Below are 27,920 nucleotides of genomic sequence, written 5' to 3' on the forward strand. Positions count from 1 at the left end.
TCTTCCTGACCATTGGCAGTGCTGGCTGAGGCTGATGGGAGTTGTGGTCCAACAACATCTGGAGGCACACTGGTTGGGAAAGGCTGCCTTAACCACTACACCACACTGGCTCTTATACTAGTGTGAAAATAGTGACTCCCCATACTAGTGTGAAAATTTTCAGAGGGGTAGCCGTGTTATTCACCTGTAGCAAAAAAGAACAAAGAGGCTCGGGACACCTTAAACACTAAAACATTTATTATGGCATAAACCTTGTGGACTCAAGCTCACTTTTTCAGATGCACTAGTGGTTTTTCTTGTAAGTTTAGCAAGATGTTCACATTCCCTTCAGAACTGAAGGGAAAATGGGTAAGTACTTCCTTTTCCCTTGAAAAAATTATCTGTTGCCTCATTCTCATAGTCCCTTATCATTATCATGTCACATTTATTAACATGAAAACAAACATCAGCAATATAATCACAGTGATATCCAAGGCCATCTAGTGGCTGAAGTGGGGATTCCAGCTCTAAGCAACATTCCAACCCAATATACAACTGTTCACAGAAGCAGACGAAGCAAGAGTGGGAAACATAAATCTTATGCATCACCTCTCATATTTGTTCTCTGTATGAGAGCTACACTTTCTTAACATTCCAGCTCTCCCCTTTTCAAATGTAAGCCTCTGGGCAACGGTTGTCTTATCACTGACATTTCTAATTCTAAGCCACTCTGGACTTTTTTTAGCTGAAAACTGGGATAAAACATGTGTTAAATAAATAAATAATACACAATGCTGAAAATATTGCCACTCCAGTTTTGTAATGAAACCATATTTGTTCTGTGGTGGTTGCCAATATCATGAAATCAGTTATGAGACACCTGAAAGCATGTCTGCAATTTAACATCAATCCAGTTAATGCCACCTAAAAGAGGAAATTTATCCCTGCTGGAGACTTGGCCTCAACACACACATTTTACTTCATTGCTATAAACATAAATCTTGTGTTCAACTGAACCCACCCACATAACTTTACATGTTGCACTCCAAGCCAGCTCCAAGCCACTCAAGTGTTTAGTTGTTCCGACTGCAAAAATGCCAGCTAATCTTCTGCTTGGGACAAGGGCAGCCACGCAACATGCATTCTAAGTCACAATGTGGCTCCATCTGTATTCTTCACTTCATGTCTTCTTCATGATATAATCTGCTTTGTCTAGGTTCAGTCAGTTATCCTCAAAAAGCAAGTGCTCATGCAAAAGCTATTGGTCTAATTCAGGTCTTGGTGGTTTGTGTGCTCTTTCAACCAACTCCCAAATGGTAGCAGTGCGGGGTGGGGGGGACTACATGTTCCAGTCAGATGCTACTACAAATACAGGCTTCAAGACTGCATCCATGCTAATCAAATTGTTCTTTATGGCAGCTTTTGTGTGCACATTATAGGAGCATTAAGAGAGATAAAACAGTGCTTCTCAAATCCCCAGATTTACCATTCACACTGAGAGGCATAAACAGATGCCCCCCTTTTGTACTTCCTTTGGCACCTATTCTTTGCATGTATCTCTCTCTTTTGCACCCATACTCATCTTCTTCCTCTCTTTATTCTGCCTCCTTTACCACTTTAATCATTTTGCATTCATAGGAAAGGAGAGGGGAAAGAGTTAGGGAGACAAATATGAAATAAATAACCAGGACCAAAGTCAATTTTTTTTATCTTAGTTGTTGTTATGATTACTACTACAGCACCATCAATAATCCAACCCACCCAATCCCTAGACCCTGCATTTGGAGAGAGAGAAAGGCATCAGGAGCACAAAGCATGGAGCTGCCACCACATCAGGTTACATAGTTTCTGGATGCTACACATATCCAGAGAAAATGCTCTTCAATTAGATTAAAGCTAAACCCCAAATTTCTTACTGTTTTTGGCTGATCTTCATCTTTTTCCTTTTACGGCTTCTCTTCGCTTTGTTTGTTGCGAATCCTCTCACTTTGTTAAGTTTTTCTTTTGCTTCTTCTTGCTCTGGAATATTTTTCAACAGTGTATCCAATCTGGCTGTTGAAAGGTACTGCTGCAAATAATTTTTTAAAAAGTATGGCAAGATAAAGATGACTTTAAAAACACCCCCCCACCCACAAATTGTATTAATGATACAATTCCCTCCACATTTCTCCAGAGGGAGGCCTTCCTACCACCATCACTGTTGTCCTACTCGTTCCAGGCAAAGACATTTTTACAGGGCAATCCAATGAACAGATGCAAGCTTCTTCCTTTGCATCCCCAGCTTAAATTCAAGCTGTGCAGATGCAAAGGAAGAGCCAGGGCTAGAAAGGAAGAATCTCCCTTTGCAGGGCTTGAACTTTCAGTGACCTGCCATCATATGGCATCAGGGGACTGACAGGTAGTCAGCTCACCTGTCAGTGGTTGGCTACTGCTGGCTGTACCCCTCTGGCCTGATCCAATTCCACATCCCTGCTACAGTGAGAAATCTGTGTTCATTCTCACTGTCCTCCTCCTAGGTAAGTGTACACGGGTTTGCAGCCTAACTGAGCTATCCTTTGGAGAAGGGGAAAGAATCCCTGGTGGTGGATTCACCTTCAGTCCTGTTGTGCTCATGCCAGCCAGGGCAAAAGGCGCCCCCTGGGTTTTTCTCTTCTTTTTATTTTAACTTGTTTGTCCTTTTTAACGTTGTCCCTATTGGTGTCAATGGGAGGGCCAATAACTCCTCCAGCTCCAAGGCTAGCTTAGCTTTTTTCCTATTAGGGACATGACAGAGGAATAAGAGGGTGTTGGATCTTGTGGATCCCGGAGCTTCCCTCATCACTCAACCTGCCCCTCTCCATCCCATGCCAATGGATCTTTACACTGCCACATCAAGGAAGCCTCTGGTGGCAGTTCTCCCTCTCCACCTGCAGAGACTAGCTGAGTCTAGCAGCTCCTCAGCTGCAGTTCATTAGAGCTTATACTGTTCCTTTGTCCTCCCAGGCTTCTCAATGTATTTTTTCTTCTAACATATTTATTATATTTTATTTATGTATTTTATCTTGTTTTTGCAAACATCCATGGAAGATTTGATGAGGTTACTATATTAATCTTTTAAATAAATAAAATTATGCTAAAGAGAGATAAAATAATCATCTTGTACAGCAATCCAGTATAAAATTCAAATATAAAATATTTGAATTTAACCTGATTGTCTGGTCTCAGACAGCTTCACACAGCTCTCTGTGTTCATTGAGTTCACTGAAGGCAAGGCAACTACTTGTTTTCTATCCAGATGGGGAAAAATAGGTCATTTAAAGCACATTATTTTCCCCCAAAGTATCCTGGGAACTGTAGTTTACACACAGCAGCGATTCCCCACACTCTTAACAAACTAACAGTTCCTATGATTCTTTGGGGAAAATAATGTGCTTTAAATGTATGGTGCGTACGCAGCCTAAGATGTCCTTGCAGTAGAGTAGTTGTGCGAGTACTGGATCTAACCTGAATGAGTGAGCACAGAGGAAATGCAAGTGATGTGCATGACTACTTACTTAAAGCCTTACACGGCATGGGACCTCAATACCTTGTGGAACGCCTCTCTCGCTATGAACCTACCCGTTCACTTCGTTCAGAATCTAAGGCCCTCCTCCGGGTACCAGCTCATTGGGAAGCCCGGAGGGTGGTTACTAGATCTAGGGCCTTTTCTGTGGTGGCCCGAGTTGTGGAACAGCCTCCCCGAAGAGGTACGCCTGGCGCCTACACTTCTATCTTTCCGGCGCCAGAAAAAGACCTTTTTATGCTCCCAGGCATTTTAATCTTTTAATTTTCTTAATCTTTCTACTTTTAACATGTATCCTTCTTAATTTGTGTTCTATTTCGTTTTTGTTGTGCTTTCTGTTGTTTGTTTGTACATGTTTTTGTGATTTTTTACTATGATATATTGTATTTTATCTTGTTTGTTCACCGCCCTGAGAGCTATTCTGCTAAGGGCGGTATATAAATTGAAATAATAAATAAATAAATACTTCTTACACGGCTTTTGAATATCTTGACATTTTGCCCACATATGCTCAAATACAGACACAAAAGATGCCTCTTCCCAAGGGCAGTGCTGGTTCCCAGCTTCCTGAACCTCCAGGGCTGCTAGAAGAAGGAACTGCAGGTAGTATAAGCCCAGACGCTATTACTGCAGCCCAGAGTCCTCCTGGGTCCTGGGAATCAGATTACTGAAATCTGATCCCACGCTACTTGCCTGATATAAAGCTCCCAACCCTAATGCAAAGGTACAGAAATTAAGGCTGTTAATTCTAGTTCAAAATATAGTACCATGTTTCTGACTGACATGAATCCTTTTCAGAATACTCATATTCAATGAGCATGTGAAGACATATTCATGTTGGGGGGTTGTGCTTGTAGCCCTCGCTCCCTAAACATTTAGTTGAACCTGTGCACAGACTTGTATTTGCAAGTTAAACACACAGGTTCAGCTGAGGGGTTGGGAGGCTAGTGGTCACAAAGCCTGTGTATTTACTGAATGTGAAGGACATGCCTTCTGAATAATGCTATAGTTCTTTGTGCTGCCTATTTTATGCTCCGACCCTTCATGTCTGTAAACAGATGCATAACTTGCTTGTTGAAAAAATATTACCTGCATCAAGAGATGCACATTAATGATTTACAACAAACTTAGCAACCTTGAGTATCCTTCTGCAATGGGTAACTCCAATTAAAAATTCTTGTTTCAGCCTGTGAGTAGATACATTTAATTAAAATCAAATGGATATGGAGTAAACTCTTTCTCCAGGGAGGAGTCTCTTGTTTCTCCACCCCATCAGTGCTTTGAGTAGCTTGACAAAGCAGATGAGAAGGTCTGGATGGAGCTATGGGTGGCACACACCATTCCTCAGAATGCCTGGTTGTCCTGCTTTAGTAAATGTGCCAGAGTGAAGGGGAAAAACAGATCTCCATTGAAGCCTATGGTGGCCTTTCTACATGCAATGGATTATGGATCCCTCCTCATATCCTTTTTTTGTGTGCACATTTATATTTAGTTCTGGTCAAGATGGTATCAGCATGGTGATTCACAATTCTGTTTTCAATACTCTTTGTACCTGTAAACATTGCAGGGCAGGCATATTACTGCACTTCCTACTGATATCCTTTATATACCACAAACGTTCTGGGAAGGGGGAGAGGGTTGTCACCTTTGTGCAAGAGTGCCTATCCAGCTGGGAATGATGCAGTAATATTAGGGGAGCATTGCAGAACTAATAAAGCAGAATTAAGTGCACATACTTCTCTCATTTCCCCTATGTCTACTTTTAAATTGTAAGCTCCCCCTCTGTCTGTCCTCTTGCATTCTCTAAAGTACCATACACACTGATGATGCTATACACACAAACAGCAGCACTTGGAGCTAACTGCATGGTAGGTGAGCAGGACTCACCCTGTCCCCACACCATTCTACTGAAATGCCACCTTAAAATTACTCTATGAACTGGGACTCACCTGAATCTCCTCCCACTGAAACATATTGTGTAAGTTCAGCGTATAGTGGCTATTTCCCACGTGTAAGTTATTTCTGGATGCTACACACAAATTGACTCAATCTAAAAATATCAGAGGAGCAATTTCATGAAATACTTTAAAAGACAGATGATGCAGCAACCATACCAAAAGGTAAGCAGGCTTGGATCTAGTTAGCACCTGGATAGGAAACCCACTGGGCATCCTATCTATCTATGCCACACTGAGTTTGATGGAATGAAGGCAGGATATAAATGTAAAATAATAAAAAGAATGCAACATGGGATTCTATCCAACTAAATTCTAGTCACAGTAGATCCGCTGAAATTAATTGACCTAAATTAGTCACATCTATTCATTTCAACAGGTGTACTTTGAGTAGGGCTTATTTGGATACAACCCACAGCAATCACACATTATAATTGTGACTTGGTCATGTATAGAGGAAGGTGATCACCACACATTTTGAGGATTCAACTTTGTACCTACCAATAATCTACAGACAGCCATATGGCCCTTGAATATCCAGAGTATGAATCTATCAGAACCTACTAGTATCACTACTAACAAGATGAGATAAAAACATACCCTTTAACCACCATTCTCCCATTTTATTCTAGGTGAAAAGTAACATCCATCTATTTGGGGAGGAAGGGAGTAATGACATTACCTTCCCCATCTGCTGCTTCTGTGAAAACCAGGAGGCTGGTGTTTTGGGGGTCTCAGCTGCCAAGCCTTCGCTAGCAGCCTTCCTGGTATTTTTCATTTTACAAAAGGAGAGACTACATTTTGAAACAATGTTTTCATTTTTGCAGGTATGCAGGGAAGAATAAGCAGAATCTTTCTTCTCCTTCTGCTCAATAGGAAGAGGAAGGTTTCTAGATAAGCAACACCAAGTCAACTGTGGCTCAGCATTTAGAGTTGGGAAGGATATATCCAAGTTTGGGATTTTCAAGCCTCCTGCAGGAGAAACTACACTTAATTGGGACAAAGAGCAGATTTCCTTTTGCTGAGTACAGAGCACATGGCAATAAAGCATGTCAGAGGACTGACAAAGGCATCTGGAATTATCCACTGAGCAGGTGGGCAGATCTTGAAATCCTGGGAAAGGGTTAACATCTGATTGCCACTCCTTGATTTTCTTGTCTGTGCTTCCACACAAAACTGCCCTTTCAACCAATGAAGACACCGATATAACTGAACTGTTCCCTGAGTGTATTAACTGAAGGGCAGAACTCTGCCCTGTCATGTCCGAAGATATAAAAAACCCTCCTGTATACATAGATGTAAAGCATATTTTCTTCCCTGGTGTGTGTGATGTACAAACAATTGTGTGTCCACTCCCCTCCTGTGCTGGCTTTTGATCACCTAAATTGTCTTTGTTATTGGCTCCTTTCCTCGTATCTTTCGTCTTCTCCGTTTGCTTGGCACTCTGAAGACAGCATCTTCTGTCTATCCTGGCTGTGATGCTGGTTGTTTCTAAGATAGCTGGTGAACAAACTACTAGAGACTTCAATGTCGTACGCACATCCCATTTTAGCTCTTTTGTCCTGGTTGGATGACTCAGTTCCAATTGCAAAGGGCACAGAAATACATCTGCAGAATTGGTTCCAAGTGATCCATTGTTATTGGCAGGGGAAGGGGAGTCAGTCGAAGTGCATGGCAGTGAAATACAGGTCATTTCATTTGACTCCCCTGCAAGAATTAATGGCACACCTGTACTATTCCCTTCTTGTGGATATTTTAGGATATACTTTGGGAGAAATTCATTTTTCTCTAGATGTGGAGCTACTTGATCACATACTAGGTGTTGTGTGGGCAATGGTGACATGTTTCCACACTGACATGACATTTCTGTCCCTGCTATCATGGGACATGATTTTTTTGTCAGCTTTTGTAAAGCATATGAATTACAGATGTATCCCTTTCTTATCCCAGCCCTAGGTTGTTCAGAAAATGAACGTGCTGATACATCTGCAGAATCAGTAAGATTAGCAATATCATCCCTTTTATCAGAAATCATTATGGGATGCTGGATTGCTTCCTCACATTCCATGCTGCTACCTGATGCATTTTTTCCTGCCATTACTGTCTGTTTTTCTCCCTTAACTGGGTGCTTTACTGATACTGGAGCAACCATATCAATAAGTTTGTAGCAATCTAGTGGTTTCACAATTGTCTCTGCTAAGCTACTGAGACCAAGACTGACTTTTAAGTTTGTATTTTCCTTGCTCTTCAGTTTATCCACTTTTAACTTTTTTCTCTCTGAGGGTAACTTTTGAGGTCCCTGCACTGGCTCACTGCTGTTGCACTGATGTGATGGTAAGCCCCCCTCTGCAAGTTTTAAGCTTTCTTTCCCACTGGCATCCTCTTCTTGGTTAGTCAAAATATCCTCATGTAGCAGGGGCACACATTTAATAAAGTCTTGTGCATCTGTCTGCTCCAAGCTGTTATCATGCAGGCTAGCAGTGTTTAATGAGGTACCAGTCTCTTGGAGTGCAGGCTGCTGTAGTTGGAACCTCAATTCACAAGTGGTATTTAACGGCTGGACCTGACTGTTGTCACTTGAGTCTTGTTTTGAAACACACAGTTCTTTGCATCTGCGTTCAAGGAGTGTTTTAGTCATCACAGTGTGTTCACAATCACTGACTGAACATGTTTCCATTAATTCTGCAAAGCTACCTGAACTCTCCTGTGAGGAAACACACTGCGACATAGGACTACCAACGGAACAGCCTTCTGACTCTTCAGAATTCAGTTTTGCAGAAATGGGTACTGGGGATGAAACTAGATTCCTAACTGTGGAGAGTCTGCCATCTCTTGGCAGAGCAATTCCCTCCTGACTAGTTGTTTCCTTGGCATCCAAATGGAAACTTGAAAAATCTGTTACCTTGTTTCCCTTTTGTTTCTTGGCCGTTTGACTGTTTTTCATTTTCTGGTAGATTTTCTTGAATGTCTCATCCCCATACACCTGCCATTTTTCTTGAGAGAACATTTTAAATTTTCTTTGACTAGGTTTCTTATACTTTGTGTTTGCTCCTTCCCCTCTGGCTCCAGGCTTTTTAGTGCCTTTCATCTCTTCAGAAGATAATGAAGATTCAACCACGTTACTTAAAGGCAGGTCATCTACCGCCACCTGCCTGACCAGTGCCCGGGGGTGGCTGTTAGGAAAAACTGCTGTACTTGCAGCGAAGTTGTTGCTACGCAACAAACCAGAAAAACTTGTATTTGGGGACATTCTAGTGAAAGAAGGTAGTTGTGAACTATCCAGTTCGGTCTGCATCCGCCTACTACTCTCAACAAAAGGCAAAGAGTTACTTCTGGTAACAGGCACACAATCAATTGTTGTTGAGAACTGAGTGGGGACAGAGTGAAACAGCAATGGCTTGGATTTTTCCACAGGTGTGAATATAGACTTGGCTGAGCACAGAGAAAGATTCTTTTTTCTGTTTATATCAACAGGCCGTATGTCAAAATGGAAAGAGTCTTTGTATGTATAAGGCATAGGCAAGTCAATACTGCCCTGCTTGGACAGGACAGTTTTCCTGGGTCTAACATTGTCCAATTGGGTGTCATCCACCACAGCTTTGTTATGAGAGATTAGCTTTGAGATATGTTCCTCCAACTTCTTTTTCTCTAATGTTACTGCTCCTGGTGATTTCTCAGTCAAATCTACTTTTGAGCTATTTCCTGCTGTGCACCTGAGATTGCTAGTGGCTATATCACTTTCTGACTCTATGCTGTGTTCACTAAGACTGTGCAGGGAGCTGGGGGACAGCATCTGCTGTTCCACACTATCAGAGCGTGACAGATATCCTGAGTCAGTGCTTTCACATTTCTTCAGCTTGTAGTCTGGCGATCTACTGTCCCACAGCTTCTCTGAATATGTGGCTTGCTGCCTCTGTAACTGACTATGCTTATTAACTGTTGGAGACTTTTGCTCCTGGATCTTCCTTCTTTGGAGTGGAGTTGATGGATCTTTTGTGGTCTCCTTCTCAAGAACATTCTGATAGGAGTTGTCCGTTATTACATCAATGGACTCAGAAATGGCTTGTTTAATCACTGTCCTTGGGAGGTCACAGTTTCTATCATTGGCTTTTGTTATCTGGGGGGATCCAATGCTCTCAGTCACCTTCTCATTCTCTTCTAATGTGCTACTGCTGTCAGTCTCCGAGGGCTGCCTGGCATTGTTTACATGTGTTTGGGTTCTTCTATGTTTATACAGATTGCTTTGAGTTTTAAACGCAATGCCACATGTCATACATGGAAAAGGCCTCTCACCTGTGTGTGAGCGCATATGTTTCTCAAGAACACTTGGCTTTAGGCAATCACGCCCACAATGTTTACAGAGGTACTTCCCAGCACTTTTGGATTTCCCTGGGCTTCCAAGGGGTGCACACGGAGAAGAGTTTTGTGGCAAAACTGATAAACCACTAATTATATTTATTGTCCCAGGTTGTTTCTGAATGACTGCCTGAAGTTGATCTGTCTCCTCCAAATGTAAAACTGGGCTTACAATTAAAGGCATATTACTGCTGTCTAAGCTGATAGTGGTTCGGCCTGTGGGTAGCTTGTTGCTTGGCTGACGGCATTCTGACTGGATAGGATGATAAAGTGGTATGGTAAGGGCTTTCAGATATATAGTCTGGGAGAGTGCTTGTTCTGGCTGGAGAATCAATGGACTCAGTGAGAGATTTGATGCTGTTGGTATGGCTTGAAGGCAAGACAGCTGAACTGATTGATCATTTAATGAGGCCGGAGGACAAGGAAGTCTCTGTGCCTCCATTCTTTTTATGTTCTCCAACAACTGATGTTCAGTTATCTGTAGAAGAAATAAAACAGAAGCAGTTACATTTGAAATCAACACTGGGCTGGATGTAGAATAAGTTAGTTCCACTTAGGTCCCATTGACAGCACTGTGAAAGCTTAGCTGGGATAAAAGTTTCATTGATATCAGTGGGACCTAAGTGCAGCTAACTTAGTCTGAATCCAACTCCCTGTTTCTTTCCCACATTCAGGAGTGTGGAATGTAGTGACCAAAGGTCTCTACAAGGATACATGGTAACCTAAATAAGTATTACAAATTGGTTAATTAAAATTATGAAGGCACTATTACTTTTAAAGGGCACAAAACAGCACACACATTATGCTGACAAAGTAGCAAGGAGAACGTTTGTAATTCAAGATATTTTATTAAAATGTCCTACTACCTTTTAAACAATATAAAATGTATATATGAAATTTCTTTATCTATTATCTCTATGCTATTAATTATGCTGAGTTCCCCTAGCCATGGAAGAAAAGCAAGGTAGAAATCACATATATAAATGAATAATGAAAGCCCGGCTACATTCTCTTGGAAAAAGCATTTTAACTGAAAAACAGGAACTTGGGCACTTGGATTCCAATTATTTCTATCATAAAAACAGAACACTAGTTCCAGACAGAGACATCTAAACATTATTACCGTGTGAATTTAGCCACCCATTCAGCAACCAATGATTGACAAGTTAGCATGTCGGGGAAGCCATGGCTGTTTAAAGTGGTATGAAAATGGAAATTGACTGCCTTCAAGTCAAACCCGACTTATGGCGACCCTATGAATAGGGTTTTCATGGTAAGCGGTATTCAGAGGGGGTTTACCATTGCCTTCCTCTGAGGGGCAGTGACATCCAGTGAGCTTCATGGTTGTGTGGGAATTCAAACCAGGTTGTAGTCCAACACCTTAACCACTACACCACACTGGCTCTCTTTAGTAGACCTTACCTGCATTCTAATGTAACAACATTTTGTGACTCCCTGACCCCTGCTAGCAGCAACTAATAGTGCAAAACAGGGATAGAAAAATGCAGAGCATACATGTACTATGCATTAGGGAGGTGGGAACTAGCTTCTGAGCTTCCAAAAGACATCTCGTTGGCTGCTGTGGTAAACAGAACACTGAACTAGATGGGCTTGATCCAACAGGACCCTTCTTATGACAAGATATAGCCATTTTTAAGGGAAGTTGAGTACTTAGCTTAATGCTTAGTTTTGCTATCACAGCTCTCGAAAACACTGGTCGTAACGTCCCTAAAAAGAAAACCAAATGTCCAGATCCCATGGGAGACAAACCAAATTGTGGGATAAATTACAATCTAATCAGCACCTGCTACTTTGAACTCCAGCTGGATGAAGACAGGCCAAAATTATCAGGAAATTGGAATCACAGATATATAAGGGCTTGGTTTTTATAATAATCACTAATAAAGTAGAAAGTTTCATGTTTTCACAGACTGAGGCTCAATGTGGCCCTTGAAGTAAATTGAAAACAAAAAGTGACAAGATGAATTGTCCAATTATACTGGACATTTAAAAGGTACAAATGCAAAACAGTAAGAGCAATAATAACTAGAGCAACTATAAACTTGACATGCAATACAAAGAGTTGTATTCAACATAGTCCTCAGTAGATAGTTCCATTGTGCAAGGAAAAATCCTTGTTCTGACTAGAGATCTGAAGGCCCAGAAAAAAATGAGAAAAATTTGGAAAAAGACTGTTTTTTTCCCCTTTTCCCCCCGAAGTCTTTTTTGTTTTTTCTGAAAAACTGGAAAAATTGAAAAAAATGAAGAAAAAATAGATCATGGAATGTTTTATTTTAGCATGAATAAAATGTTTCATTGAATCTTGCCCCCCCCCATTTTTCTCAGTTCTTTTTATGGAAATGGATGCTTTATGTCTGCTTGACACTAGCGGAGACATAAATAATTTTCTTTGTTATTAATGTTGATGGTTTCTTCTGGGGGGTTTTAATTGCTTTTTGCCTGCTCCTCACAAACTGGCAAAATGAAAGAGGTTCCTTACAGTTCAGGGGTTCCTTACAGTTCAGGAGCTTGTAGATCCATTTGTTACCAAAAAAAGTAAAAATTTTAAAAAGTAAATTCAATTTGTAATAATTGTTTGAATAAAATGTACTTTTAATATACCAAATGTGATGATTTTATGCCAAACCAACTTGTACATAATTACATTTTACGTTCCTGAAGTAACAATGTGACTTTCAATTTGTAGAAAGTGCTAATATTGCATTTTTTTAATTTTTCCAAAACTTTCCATTTTTTTCTGAGAAAACCCCAGAAAAAAACTGTTTTTCCCCCCATGGCTTCAAAATTTACAGAAATTTTACATCCCTAGTTCTGACAGAATGATTCCACCTTTTCTTTCTCTGCACACCCCCAGAGCTGTCTTGGGATGGTGCGGGGCACTTGCAAGGAGAGGAGAGAGGGAAATCCTGTTGCACTAGTACTAAGTTAAAACACTTCTGTTTGAAATGGAAAAGATGTATAACATAATTCTATATATGTCTACTCAAAAGTAAGCCCCACTGAGTTCAAAGGGACTTACTCCGAGGTATGCGTACATAACACAGGATTGCAGCACAAAGCTTGTGTCCATCTCATAAGAACATAAGAAGAGCCTGCTGGATCAGGCCAGTGGCCCATCTAGTCCAGCATCCTGTTCTCACAGTGGCCAACCAGGTGCCCGGGGGAAGCCTGCAAGCAGGACCCGAGTGCAAGAACACTCTCCCCTCCTGAGGCTTCCGGCAACTGGTTTTCAGAAGCATGCTGCCTCTGACTAGGGTGGCAGAGCACAGCCATCATGGCTAGTAGCCATTGATAGCCCTGTCCTCCATGAATTTGTCTAATCTTCTTTTAAAGCCATCCAAGCTGGTGGCCATTACTGTGTCTTGTGGGAGCAAATTCCATAGTTTAACTATGCGCTGAGTAAAGAAGTACTTCCTTTTGTCTGTCCTGAATCTTCCAACATTCAGCTTCTTTGAATGTCCACAAGTTCTAGTATTATGAGAGGGAGAAGAACTTTTCTCTATCCACTTTCTCAATGCCATGCATAATTTTATACACTTCTATCATGTCTCCTCTGACCCGCCTTTTCTCTAAACTAAAAAGCCCCAAATGCTGCAACCTTTCCTCGTAAGGGAGTCGCTCCATCCCCTTGATCCCCAGACTGCTGGCACTTAAAATTAAAAAGGTGGCAGAGCAGCTTTTAAACTGACTGAGGGGGGAAACCCGACAGGAGCTGAGAAAGGTCCGGTTTGGAATAAACCTCCCCCCTGGGATAAAAACCAAAGAAATGATGAAATTTTAAAAGGGGTAGGCCTAGAAGTAGGCATTGTGAGAGCAGGGGCACAGGATATAAATTCAGAAGAGCAAAATTACCACAGGCCTAACCACAAGTGCCAAAGACACTTGAAGAGAGACACTGCTTACAAGTGCCTGTACGCTAATGCTAGGAGCCTGCGAACCAAGATGGGAGAACTGGAGTGCTTGGTCTTAGAGGAGAGCATTGATATAGTGAGCATAACGGAGACCTGGTGGAATGGAGAAAACAAGTGGGATACGGTTATCCCTGGATATAAACTATATCGGAAGGACAGGGAAGGACGTGTTGGTGGCGGAGTCGCTCTATACGTGAAAGAAGGCATTGAATCCAGCAAGCTCGAAACCCCAAAAGAGGCAGACTCCTCCACAGAATCGTTGTGGGTGGTGATACCATGCCCCAGGAGGGACTTAATACTGGGAACGATCTATCGTCCCCCTGATCAAAATGCTCAGGGAGACCTTGAGATGAGATATGAAATTGAGGAAGCATCCAAACTAGGAAAGGTGGTAGTAATGGGTGACTTCAACTACCCGGACATAGACTGGCCGCATATGTGTTCCAGTCATGACAAAGAAGCAAAGTTTCTAGATATTCTAAATGACTATTCCCTAGACCAGTTGGTCATGGAACCGACCAGAGGGACGGCAACCCTGGACTTAATCCTCAGTAGGGACCGGGACCTGGTGCGAGATGTAAGTGTTGTTGAACCGATTGGGAGCAGTGACCACAGTGCTATTAAATTAAACATACATGTAACTGGCCAATTGCCAAGAAAATCCAACACGGTCACATTTGACTTCAAAAGAGGAAACTTCACAAAAATGAGGGGATTGGTAAAAAGAAAGCTGAAAAACAAAGTCCAGAGGGTCACATCACTCAAAAATGCTTGGAAGTTGTTTAAAAACACTATATCAGAAGCTCAACTGGAGTGCATACCGCAGATCAGAAAAGGTACCGCCAGGGCCAAGAAGATGCCAGCATGGTTAACGAGCAAAGTCAAGGAAGCTCTTAGAGGCAAAAAGTCTTCCTTCAAAAAATGGAAGTCTTGTCCAAATGAAGAAAATAAAAAAGAACACAAACTCTGGCAAAAGAAATGCAAGAAGACAATAAGGGATGCTAAAAAAGAATTTGAGGAGCACATTGCTAAGAACATAAAAACCAACAACAAAAAATTCTATAAATACATTCAAAGCAGGAGACCATCTAGGGAGACAATTGGACCCTTGGATGAGAAGGGAGTCAAAGGTGTCCTAAAGAACGATAAGGAGATTGCAGAGAAGCTAAATGAATTCTTTGCATCTGTCTTCACAGTGGAAGATATAGGGCAGATCCCTGAACCTGAACTAACATTTGCAGGAAGGGATTCTGAGGAACTGAGACAAATAGTGGTAACGAGAGAGGAAGTTCTAAGCTTAATGGACAATATAAAAACTGACAAATCACCGGGCCCGGATGGCATCCACCCGAGAGTTCTCAAAGAACTCAAAGGTGAAATTGCTGATCTGCTAACTAAAATATGTAACTTGTCCCTTGGGTCCTCCTCCGTGCCTGAGGACTGGAAAGTGGCAAATGTAACACCAATCTTCAAAAAGGGATCCAGAGGGGATCCAGGAAATTACAGGCCAGTTAGCTTAACTTCTGTCCCTGGAAAACTGGTAGAAAGTATTATTAAAGCTAGATTAACTAAGCACATAGAAGAACAAGCCTTGCTGAAGCAGAGCCAGCATGGCTTCTGCAAGGGAAAGTCCTGTCTCAGTAACCTATTATAATTCTTTGAGAGTGTCAACAAGCATATAGATAGAGGTGATCCAGTGGACATAGTGTACTTAGACTTTCAAAAAGCGTTTGACAAGGTACCTCACCAAAGGCTTCTGAGGAAGCTTAGCAGTCATGGAATAAGAGGAGAGGTCCTCTTGTGGATAAGGAATTGGTTAAGAAACAGAAAGCAGAGAGTAGGAATAAACGGACAGTTCTCCCAATGGAGGGCTGTAGAAAGTGGAGTCCCTCAAGGATCGGTATTGGGACCTGTACTTTTCAACTTGTTCATTAATGACCTAGAATTAGGAGTGAGCAGTGAAGTGGCCAAGTTTGCTGATGACACTAAATTGTTCAGGGTTGTTAAAACAAAAAAGGATTGCGAAGAGCTCCAAAAAGACCTCTCCAAACTGAGTGAATGGGCAGAAAAATGGCAAATGCAATTCAATATAAACAAGTGTAAAATTATGCATATTGGAGCAAAAAATCTGAATTTCACATATACGCTCATGGGGTCTGAACTGGCGGTGACCGACCAGGAGAGAGACCTCGGGGTTGTAGTGGACAGCACGATGAAAATGTCGACCCAGTGTGTGGCAGCTGTGAAAAAGGCAAATTCCATGCTAGCGATAATTAGGAAAGGTGTTGAAAATAAAACAGCCAATATCATAATGCCGTTGTATAAATCTATGGTGCAGCCGCATTTGGAATACTGTGTACAGTTCTGGTCGCCTCATCTCAAAAAGGATATTATAGAGTTGGAAAAGGTTCAGAAGAGGGCAACCAGAATGATCAAGGGGATGGAGCGACTCCCTTACGAGGAAAGGTTGCAGCATTTGGGGCTTTTTAGTTTAGAGAAAAGGCAGGTCAGAGGAGACATGATAGAAGTGTATAAAATTATGCATGGCATTGAGAAAGTGGATAGAGAAAAGTTCTTCTCCCTCTCATAATACTAGAACTCGTGGACATTCAAAGAAGCTGAATGTTGGAAGATTCAGGACAGACAAAAGGAAGTACTTCTTTACTCAGCGCATAGTTAAACTATGGAATTTGCTCCCACAAGATGCAGTAATGGCCACCAGCTTGGACGGCTTTAAAAGAAGATTAGACAAATTCATGGAGGACAGGGCTATCAATGGCTACTAGCCGTGATGGCTGTGCTCTGCCACCCTAGTCAGAGGCAGCATGCTTCTGAAAACCAGTTGCCGGAAGCCTCAGGAGGGGAGAGTGTTCTTGCACTCAGGTCCTACTTGCGGGCTTCCCCCAGGCATCTGGTTGGCCACTGTGAGAACAGGATGCTGGACTAGATGGGCCACTGGCCTGATCCAGCAGGCTCTTCTTATGTTCTTATCATTCTGGTTGCCCTCTTCTGAACCTTTTCCAACTCTATAATATCCTTTTTGAGATGAGGTGACCAGAACTCTCCCATTAAAATTAACTAAATTTAAAAATATATCTGCCTATGTCTTGCTTAAAGGCATAATTACAGCACAATCCCTTTTGTTTATATATAATATACAAGCAACCCCTAATAAAAATATAAAATAAGTAGTCCCAATAGTGAGGTTCAAATTGTAACAAAATGTAATATCCCTCTGATGGAAGCTTAAGTCCCTACAATAAATAAGAACTGTTCAGCAAATAGTTATGGAAATATCCTGATCACTTGCAGTAACTGAGTACAAAATTAGTATTTATTATTCAAAGAGGGCTATAAGGATATCCTACACAGCTCTTCATGCATCGTCAGTACTGCAAATGCGATTAATGCCCTGTGGATTCTGGATTGGCATTTCCTGAATAAACATTACATTACATTACATTACATTACATACTGATTGCTGTGTATCCTTACATGTTGGTAACAAACTAGTTTTTTAGCTTAAAATTAATTGCAATTAGGAATGTCAGATTAAAAGAGAAGATGCTAGTGTCTTTAACAGGCACAGAGAAGGAAAAACTTGTTGAGCATGGAATTAGAGGGATGAGAGAAGCTTCATTTCATATGGCATTCATCAATTAGCTTTGTATTAAACTATGCTGTACAAAATTAGTACAGAACCACTGAGGTTAGAATGCTGGATTAACACAGAGAGACCGAAGTTCAAATCCACTCTCAGGGGGAGAGAACATTGCCTGGCACTCAGAGCTCTTTGGAAGAAGGTGAGAATAGCAATGTAAATTATTGTTTTATTATTATCAGTTGTAGTAATAGCACTACTGCTATTACTACAACTGATAATAATAAAAACAATAAAACAAAGCAGCAGTAGTATGGGCTGAGAGAACCACTAAAATGCTTCAGAGAATTAGCTGCAAGCCAATAAATTCCTTTTTCAAATTAGGATCACGGTATAGCTGCTCCAATGGGAGATGCTTATCTTGAGGCTAAGGTTTACACACAGTTGTCACAAACTATACTTTTTTCATTTCATTATCACTTGGCCACATTTTTTTCTCTCCATGTCCCGTATATACACACCAGCCAACCGAGGAAAATTGTTTATGCGTATGATGGAGAAGACTCGAGTCTATGAAATCTTATGCTATTGTAAAATCTGTTCTTTCAGAAAGGGGTCACCAGCCTTTATGGAATTCTAAGGGAGCTGTGGGCACCTGTCACAAAATAGCTCTCATGGGAGCACAGCAAAAACTTGAACACAAGGCATGGATTCTTATAGATCTTTGATTTTGACATGGGATCCCCCTCAAACCACCATGAAATCTGTGAACACAGATATGATTTGTAATTTAATGTTGGTTTAATGAGATACCTTGTTAAAATCATAAGGATTCATAAAGATCTGTGACTGGCACCATGTCAAATCCATGCCTTGGATAATTATTTGCATGGAAAATATTTTAAGTCAAGAGCCAAGAAACGGTGTGAGCCACAGCAGAGACAATCCTGCCATTGGGAAGCAGGGGATGAAGGTGGTTAAGAAAAAGGAAGAAGTTGAACCCATTCACTTAGGAGCACCCAATGGTTCAAATATGTGTCCCCAAAAACAAGAATGGGGTGGGGGAAGACAGAAGTTGATTTTTTCTAGTCAATCTTCAAAAGCAGCCCCTCTTCCAGAAAGGGAAAAGAAGAGGCAAGCCACAGTTGGGGTTTATTTTAGAAGGAAAGTCAGTAAACACCTGCAAGTCACTGACTCAGCCTTCCCCAAGGTGCTTTTTGGGAAGGGACCCCTAAGATTATTTCCACACACATTTCCTTATACTTGTACACACCACTGCTGCAAAAAGGCATGATGTACAGGAGCAGGGAATGCCCACTGAGCATCAGCTTCCTGTGCTCATCTCTCCACTGGGTGCATTCTTAGAAAGGTCCTGCTTGTGACCACTACCACAAGGCATGTAGGTGGGGAATAACCCTCGCTCAGGCAGCCTATCTCCATGAAGCCATTCAAGCACATACAATCCACACATACAAACCACATACATATGTGTATATTCATAAGAACATGCATGCATAGAGCACTCACCCTCTACATTCACCTGTACATTCTTTGTTGATTTTGCTGCAACAGAGTAAAGGCCAAACTACAAGTAATCTGAAACACATAGCTAGGTGTTGCATGTATCTTTTTAAATATATACATAGCAGCTGCTAGCAAACCCAGTCAGGACTGGGAACTAAGATCATCAGGGAGGGGCCAGTAATTCTCAGGGCCATAATCCCAATAAAAACCCCTCCCCTTCAGAAGCTACTATATGACATAGGAGAGAAAACTTCCAGAGGCACTTTCATCCCATGCCAAATAGTAATCTCCCTTCCCCAGGGGCTGTGGTGCCAATGCTAATTGGACTTGCCAGATATATATGTATCCTGTCCTTCCTCCCAGCAGGAGCCCAGGGAGGCAAACAAAAACACTCAAAAACATAATACAAACAGACTTTTAAAAATATTAATATGAAACATCTTTAAAAATATCTTTTTTTTAAAAAAAGGGTTCAAAGCATATTAAAAAGCAATTCCAACACAGATGCAGACTGGGATAAGGTCTCTACCTGAAGGCTTGTTGAAAGAGGAAGGTCTTCAGTAGGCACTGAAAAGATAACAGAGATAGTGCCTGCCTAATATTTAACAAGAGAGAATTCCAAAGGGTCAGTGCCACTACACTAAAGGTCGGCTTCCTATGTTGTATGGAATGGACCTTCTGATAAAATGATATCTACAGGAGGCCCTCACCTGCAGGGTGCAGTGACTGACTGGGTATATAAGGGTAAGACAACTTAAAGGCATGTGTGGTTTGGCCCTGAATATGATGGTCCTTCTGGAAGTTTTCCTAGAACTGTATCTGTCAGCAGCCATTCCTCCTGACCGCTTCATGAGATGCAAGACAAAAAGACCCCTTCCATCACCCTAACTAGTATCACCTGCCTTTTAGCTTTCCTCACTCAGAACTGTTTGCTGCCCTGATTATATTATTAGTCACTAACAGGCAAAAAAACCCCTTGTTGTTTAAGAACGTACCTATAGCCAACAGATATTTCTATCAAACTTTAAAAAACAGGGAAATTGGGCAGCCATAGCGAATGCACAAGGGGAGGAGACCTGACCTCCTCTCTCAGATACTGTCCCGCCCTACAAATTTGGAGAAGGGTAAGAAGGGTAGGGGGGAAGGTAGAGGAGAGAGACAGGGGAGGAGATTGGGTGGGCGGGCATTGGGCAAAGGGAAAGCCCCTTTCCTTTCCAGAAGGAAAACACTGTGAACAGTATCACTGTTTTTCAGGGTTTCTGCTACCTTTTTATTCTACAGCAGACACATATAGTCTCCCACCCAAATTTAAACCAAAGCTGACACTGGCTACATGCACACCAGACCTTTATTTTACTTTAGATCGTCATGGCTTCCCCCAAAGCATCCTGGGAAGTGTAGTTTGTGAAGAGTGCTGAGAGTTGCTAGGAGACACCCAATTCCCCTCACAGAGCTACAGTCCCCAGAAGAGGGGCTGACTGTTAAACCACTCTGGCCACTATACTTCCCAGGATTCTTTGGGGGAAGCCATGACTATCCAAAGTGAAATAGAATGGGTTTGGCCCCCTGATTAGCCAAGCCAAGCAGCTGTGCATCTGGCCTTTAGAATACTGACAACTGGTTCTTACTGAGCATGCCCGAAATTATAATAGATTTCAATGTTACATTTCTTAAATTAATTAAAAATCAGCCTTGCATTTTTCTAAATTTTTAAACTGCAGAAGATGAAGGTCAGAGTGTAGGGCAAGGTCAGTAATAGGATTACAGGTACTCTTTAAACATGACTGATTTTTAATTAATTTCAACATATTATGAGACCACTGACAGAAAAAAGTCCAACAGAGGTCTGGATTTTTTCCTCTGGTTTTACACTTTGAACTCTCAATTCTCTCTTACTGTTTTGTGTATCAACATAAAAACTTAAGAGGGTTGTTAAGCAAGCTTTTCTGAGTTCAGGACTATAAGTTTTGTAAAATTTTGTTTTGAAATGACTTTATGGGAAGCACCAGAATGACGGGGGGTATTTTCAATTTAACATTGCAGAATGTGGCTGTATAATGTAAGTGATGGTATCTGCATTTGCTTATCATCCTCTTTCCTCTCAGTGCCTCTTTTCTTCAGCATTATTTTAGCTTGTAAACCACCTCGACTGTATTGGCAGAGAAGTAAATGCACTCATGTGATGGCCTTAAGCAAGCCCCGATCTCTAAGCACACGTACACGCAATATGAGGATAATATGACTGACTACCACACAGGGTTTGTAAAAAGATTTCTGAGAGAGTACGAGTAAAACACTTAAAGCACTTCAGAAAGTACGATACAAATATTTGTTACCACAGAATCATGCATTTCCCCACTATCCCCTATAAACAAGACACAACTTACAACTAGAATATGCCAACAGGTTAAATTATTGTTATTTCCCAGTAGGAGCCCAGGGCAACAAACAAAAACACTAAAACAATCTAAAATATCATAAAAACAGACTTTAAAATATATTAAAACAAAACATCTTTAAAAACCTATTCTTAAAAAGCTTTAAAAAGTCTTAAATATTCCAACATGGATGCAGATAAGGTGTCTTAAAAGGTTTGTTGAAAGAGGAAGGTCTTCAGTAATTGCCAAAAAGATAAGAGAGATGGTGCTTGCCGAATATTTAAGGGGAGAGAATTTCAAAGGGTAGGTGCCGCCACACTAAAGGTCCACTTCCTCTGTTTTGCAGAACAGACCTCCTGATAAGATGGTATCTGCAGGAGGCCCTCATCTGCACAGCACAGTAAGACTGGATGTATAAGGGGTAAGAGGATCATTCAGGTATCCTGATCCCAAGCTGTATAGCGTTTGTATACCAAAACCAGAACCTTGAACTTAGCCTGGTAGCTAATGGGCAGCCAATGCAATTCTTTCAGCAGTGGGATGACATATTGGTGATAACCTGGTCCCAGTGTGCGGTCACACTGCCACATTTTGCACCAGCTGCAGCTTCTGGATCAGCCTCAAGGGTAGCTCCCATAGAGCACATTACAGTAATCCAACCTGGAGGTTACCAGTGCATACACAACAGTGGTCAGGCTATCCTGGTACAGAAATGGCTGCAGCTGTCTTACCAGCCAAAATTGGTAAATGGCACTCCTAGTCACCTGGGCCTCTAGCGACAAAGATGGATCCAGGAGCACCCCCAGACTACAAACCTGCTCTTTCCGAGGGAGTACGGCCCCATCCAAAGCAGGCAACTGACCAATCATCCGGATTCGGGAACCACTAACCCACAGCACCTCCGTCTTGCTAGGATTCAGACTCAGTTTTTTGACCCTCATTCAGCCCACCACCGAGTCCAGGCGCATCAGGGCTTGCGCAGCCTCTCCTGATTCAGATGCTACAGAAAAATAGAGCTGGATATCATCAGTGTACTGCTGACACTTCACCCCAAATATCCTGATGACTGCTCCCAAGGAATTCATATAGATGTTAAACAGCATTGAGGACAAGATGGTGCCCTGCGGCACCCTAGAGCACAACTGGGCTCCTATTGGGAGGAATGGTGGGATATAAAGCTAATAAATAAATACATACATAATAAACTGCCAGTGAACCAATCACCCAATGCTATTCTCTGAAAATGACCCTGGAGGTAGGATCGGAACCACTGTAAAACAGTAATGTGGATCAGCAATTTAGAAAACATGCCATGGCTGCAATCCTAAGTCATTTTCTGATGAATAAGAACACTCATGAGTAATGGTTTTAGGCCAGAAGCCCTAAGGCTTTGTGGCAGACAGATGTTTTTGATGCGTGCTGTTATTCTAGCATACCCATTGATCCATGTAATTCAATATAAAACATTAAAGCATACAGACTGTAAAGCGTATACCATAAAACATGGTACTTTATGTCCTTTAAACAGACTCAGCCCTTTTCAGCATAACATATTAGAAAAAGACAAACATTTTAATGAGACTCCCAGCCCCAAAGTACTGGCTCTAATCAAAAGCCATGGGGTCATAGCACAATATAGGGAAAGATTTTAGCAAATGCTGCACTAAATGATGACACAGGCTGATGCCAGCAGTTCAGTGTTTTCTGAAACAAGCTGATGTTATCTCGCTTTGTGGCATCCGGTGTTTTTCATAAGTCAGTCTCATTCTGTTGTTCTTTATTGTTCTGAAGATTTTTCTGCAGGCCAGACACGGTGTTCCTTTGCACATGACCTGTGGTCTGATCTACCATGCAACAGAATGAGGGGGCAGGGTGGAATGTATCACCTCTAGGTACAAATGGTGACATGCTATTTCTGAATGTTATCCCTGTGTTCAGAGAGAAAGATTCCTTCTCCATTTCCTACTTCTGTGAGATTTCTTTACATACAGGAATACTACCAAAAAAAAAAAGTAACAACCAGTTGCAGTTAGAAATAGTTCAATCTATTCTACTACCATATTTATGTGTTAGGCCTGTGCAGCTGATAAATGATATGATCATAATGGATAAATGGAACTAAAACCAAAGCAGCTGCTTCAGAGAGATTCAGGGTTTGTCTGAGACAAAGCAGGGCTTCACCAAAGCAGCTCAAAGTGAGCTGGGTGGCTCCCAAAGCCCTGTGTCTACCTTCAGAGAACACCAATGGAGTCAGACAATCTCAGACTCTCCGTTAAAAAAATTTACATTTCCCCTCTCAGCCCTCCATAAAAGGACAGTCAAGGGGGGAAGGAGAAGGGTAATTTTGTCACTGATCTCTAAGAGGTATGCAAATTTTCGAGCAGAGTGGTAAGCGGCGGTAACGCAGCTGAAGCTCTGCTCACGGCTGCAGTCGATTCCAACGAAAGGAGGAAGTCGAATCTCCGGTAAAAGGGGTCGAGGTCCACTCAGCCTTCCATCCATCCGTGGTCGGTAAAATGAGTACCCGGCATATGCTGGGACGTAAAGAAAGGCCAGGGAAGGAACTGGCAACCCCACCCCATATGTACGGTCTGCCTAGTAAACGTCGCAAGACATCACCCTAAGAGTCGGAAACGGCTCGCACTATAAGTGCGGGGACACCTTTACCTTTTAAAATTAAAATCAGAAGGGAAGGAAATCCTTTTCGCCACTCCCAAAAACTTTAAAGACTTCCCTTTCACAAATTTCACTGTACCTATCTGTCTGAAATTTGACTTCATCCTCACAGTAGGAGGAACTATGCCTACACATTTCATCCAATTTTACTAATAAATAAAATTATAGCTGTCCCTTTAAAAAAAAAATCAGACTGTTAAAGCACCTAGTGCAGAACCCCCTACACATATCTGTCTGACATGTGACATGCTTCATCCACTCAGAAAGGCTATTATGCTGACAAAATTAATCCAGTTCTACATTAAAAAGCGTAAAAGCACTATAGGCATTTGTTCATTTCCCCAGTAAGTCTAAGCCTGTACACCTGATGATATTATCATGTTGGTTAAGTGAAACCTTGGTGTTCTTGCAGGGGGGGTGCTTCATTTCAGACAAAGTCTGAATCCAGAACCAAAGCAGGCTGCTTCAGAGAGATCCAAGCACATATAAATTCTCAGATTTTCTTTTTTTTTTTTTTCAATAATTTTTATTCAGATTTTCATAAAACATACAAGACGAAATCATAAAACATTCGAAGACAAAAAACAAAATCAAAAATAGTTAAACAAAAAGAAAAAAAGAAAAAAAAAACAAAAACAAAAAATAAAGAGTAAAATATTGACTTCCCATTTGTCAAAGATCAAATCAGTTATAAGTCTATAATATATAACAATCCTGTCTCTTAAGTCATATTATAAAATCACTTTCCTCCAGTAGTTATCTTACTTAATCATCAAATCTCATAAACATTACTTTATTCTTTCCACAAAAAGTCAAAGAGAGGTTTCAATTCTTTAAGAAATATATCTATCAATTTTTTTTCCAGTTAAGCATATCGATTAATCCATCTCATTACTAATTATGATAATCTTATTGTCATAACCATAGTCAAAATAAACATTTCAATTAATCCATCACATCAGAATCTGTTAGGTTCAATAATTTCAGTAGCCATTGTTCTATTATCCCTATTAGTTCCATTTTCCATCTTCCATCTTCAGTAGTCTTGTTAAGTCCAATAATTTCAGTATCCAATCTTCCATTATCAGTATTCCATAATAATCTTGCTGTCAAAGCCATAGTCATATAGTAAGAGTCTGATGGGAATTACCTCTATCCCAAATATTTTCTTGCCATCCATTCTGAATAGGTTGCTGAAATACTGCTGTAAAATCATATCTCTGTTCTTTTTTTCAAAATACACTGGGTCATCTCTTGAAAGTTTTTCCATTGTCACATGGCTGCAGTTAATTCCATAGATTTTCTCTATATTGGGCTCCATCACATCATTCCAGTCCAGAAGATTATCCATGCCATTGATAACTTTATCTCTAGAATCTTCATTAATTTCTTCAGAGATAACATTGAGTTCCAAACAATAGATTTTATTTCTAAAGTCCATAGACTCCAAATCTTGTTCCTGTTCCACGTTTGTTCCAATCTCCGGGATCTCCTCTCTCACAGGGACCCCTGTTCCAGTCTCCAGGGTCTCCTCTCTCACAGGGACCCCTGTTCCAGTCTCCAGGGTCTCCTCTCTCACAAGGACCCCTATGTCTTTAATCTCCTGTGTCTCCAAACAATAGATTTTGTTTCTAAAGTCCATAGACTCCAAATCTTTTTCCTGTTCCACGTTTGTTCCAATCTCCGGGGTCTCCTCTCTCACAGGGACCCCTTCCAGGGTCACCTCTCTCACAGGGACCCCTATATCTTTAATCTCCTGCTTCATTTTACTCAATTCAATTTTCAGCTCCTTACAACCCTGTCGCAGGTTTTGTTTCGTTATCTCAATCTCATCCATTATTTTCTGAAACATAGTTATTTCCAGATTCTCAGCCACTTTCTTAATTGCCATTTTAAAAGAAAAATATAGGAAAACCACTTCTTATTTCAGCAACAATTGGGTTAATACTCCAAACTTGGTGACATCACAGTATAAACAGAGCAGACAGCCTTATCTCTCCATGCTTAAGTAAACAAAATGTAGTTCCCAGGATCGAAACAATTAATGGCGGTCGTCAGGAAACAGATTCGTCAAAATAAAATAGACCAAAAAGAGAGTAGTCTCAGACAATATAATATTCTTCAAAATAAAAATCTGGAATAGAAATCCCTCTTCTGTGTATATCTTTAGAATGCAAATCCAGGACAGCTTTTTGCAACAAAAACAGAGATAAGCTATTAATTAGTGAGTAGCAGAGAGAAGTTATGGCTCCCCAGTGAGATGTCAAAAACCGATCAATCTGGCAAATCTCTTTTAAACAGCAACAATTTAAGTCAAGTAAAAGAAAAATATAGAAAGAAGGGTGCTTGCCTGTTAGTGCGTTCTCTCTTAGAAGATAAGATGAACGTTCGCTTTATCAGATAGAGCTTGTTGTTGAAAATCCGTCCCACCTTCGTCGGCTAGACCTCGTCCCATAAATTAATGAGATCTGGTCGTCCCAACAAAAATAGGCTTTGAGGTTAATCTCTTCGTTTCTCCCTACCCGGGAGAAGTTTAATCAGTCAAAAAAAAAAAAAAAATCTGACTGATATATCTGAATAAGCTTCTTTTGAGGCAGGAGCCCGTCTCAAAAGCAGGCACAGGCTAAGTCACCCTTCCCGGAAGTCAAATTCTCAGATTTTCCAAAGTGAGGTTTTAATTTAGACCACAGGCAAAGTGGCTTGTGCCCAAAGCAGTCCAAGTCAAATCAATCTGCTTTCCAAAGCGGGATCTGAACTGAATCTTGTCTTTGGTGTAGACCCCTAATTCAGAGTCCGGGGGCTTATCCATATAGGAGCATAACTTTGTGCTAAAGACGCTGTTTTTACCCCAGTTTTCTGTTTGCACCTTCTACAGTAAGAGATCAGTGCTAGGTGCAAACACAGTGTTTTCTAGTCACACTTGAGCAGAAGCATCAATCACGGAGTTTCCTAAAGACTACACCCCTAATTCAACATTTCCACTCCCTCTGTTTACCTGGCAACCAAGCATGCTCAGTTTGTTCTACCAGCAAGTTTCATTTAAAAAAAAAAAACTTGGAAGTGCAATTATTTGTATTTTCACTGGTACAATACAGATGAAATACAAATCTTTGTTTGAACTATGTTATGCTTTTGAGCACAAGTTAGAGGGAAAAAGAAAATAAAGGCACCATTTGCAGCAACTTAAAAAAAGCTTGCAGAACGGGAGAGAGAAGCAGAAATGAAATGAAAGAATGGAGGAGGGAGTGGGCGTGGAAAGGGGAATGATTGACATACCCACCTAACAGCATCAGAGCAAAGCATCTGCAAGCCCTAGAGATACTGAGTGAAAACTTTTTTTTCTTCCCTTTTCGGATTATCAGAAGATTGGGTTAGTATGGATTTACAGGGGGGAAACTGTGATAACTTCTGTTTGCCAGTAACATCATGTGAACCATGTAAATTAAAAGGGGATGCAAGTAGCACCAGACACACAGTAAAACCCTGTGTAGATGAGTCCAGGGCAGGGCTATGGAGTCAGTACGCCAGACCTTCGACTCTGACTTCTCTATTTTTCTACTGTCCGACTCCGACTCCTTCATAAATGGCAAATGTATATTAACTAGTAACAAATTTACTGTAGTAAAATGGTAGCACAAGGCATTTCATCACCACCACGTGAATCCAGAGCTTGGAAAAGTTACTTTTTTGAACTACAACTCCCACGAGCCCAATCCCTGGGGTTGATGGGAGTTGTAGTTTAAAAAAGTAACTTTTCCAAACTCTGGATCCATGTGGTGGTGATGAAATGCCTTGTGCTACTATTTTACTACAGTAAATTTGTTATTATTAGTTAATATACACTTGCCATTTATGAAGGAGTAGGAGTCGGAGTCAGAATCAGGGTCGGTACATTTCGACTGACTCCGACTCCACCCAAAATTGCTCCCAACTCCGACTCCATGACTCCGACTCCACAGCCCTGGTCCAGGGTGTGCT

General features: G+C 41.2%; 1 protein-coding gene across 4 annotated transcripts in view; it reads right to left on the reverse strand.

The window, feature by feature from the left end:
• The window catches only part of ZNF831 (zinc finger protein 831), a 100,157-nt gene that overhangs the window by 14,827 nt on the left and 57,410 nt on the right, over nucleotides 1-27,920 (reverse strand). For all 4 annotated transcript variants that reach the window (XM_061631124.1, XM_061631120.1, XM_061631121.1 and 1 more), the window contains 2 exons: nucleotides 6,158-10,309; nucleotides 1,896-2,047 (listed from right to left, as the gene is read on the reverse strand). In XM_061631124.1, the coding sequence (XP_061487108.1) occupies nucleotides 1,896-2,047; nucleotides 6,158-10,273 (4,268 nt within the window). In that variant the 5' untranslated portion in view covers nucleotides 10,274-10,309. The remainder of the gene's footprint in view (nucleotides 1-1,895; nucleotides 2,048-6,157; nucleotides 10,310-27,920) is intronic.

Source organism: Rhineura floridana, chromosome 6, assembly GCF_030035675.1.
Source record: "Rhineura floridana isolate rRhiFlo1 chromosome 6, rRhiFlo1.hap2, whole genome shotgun sequence".
Lineage (NCBI taxonomy): Eukaryota > Metazoa > Chordata > Lepidosauria > Squamata > Rhineuridae > Rhineura > Rhineura floridana.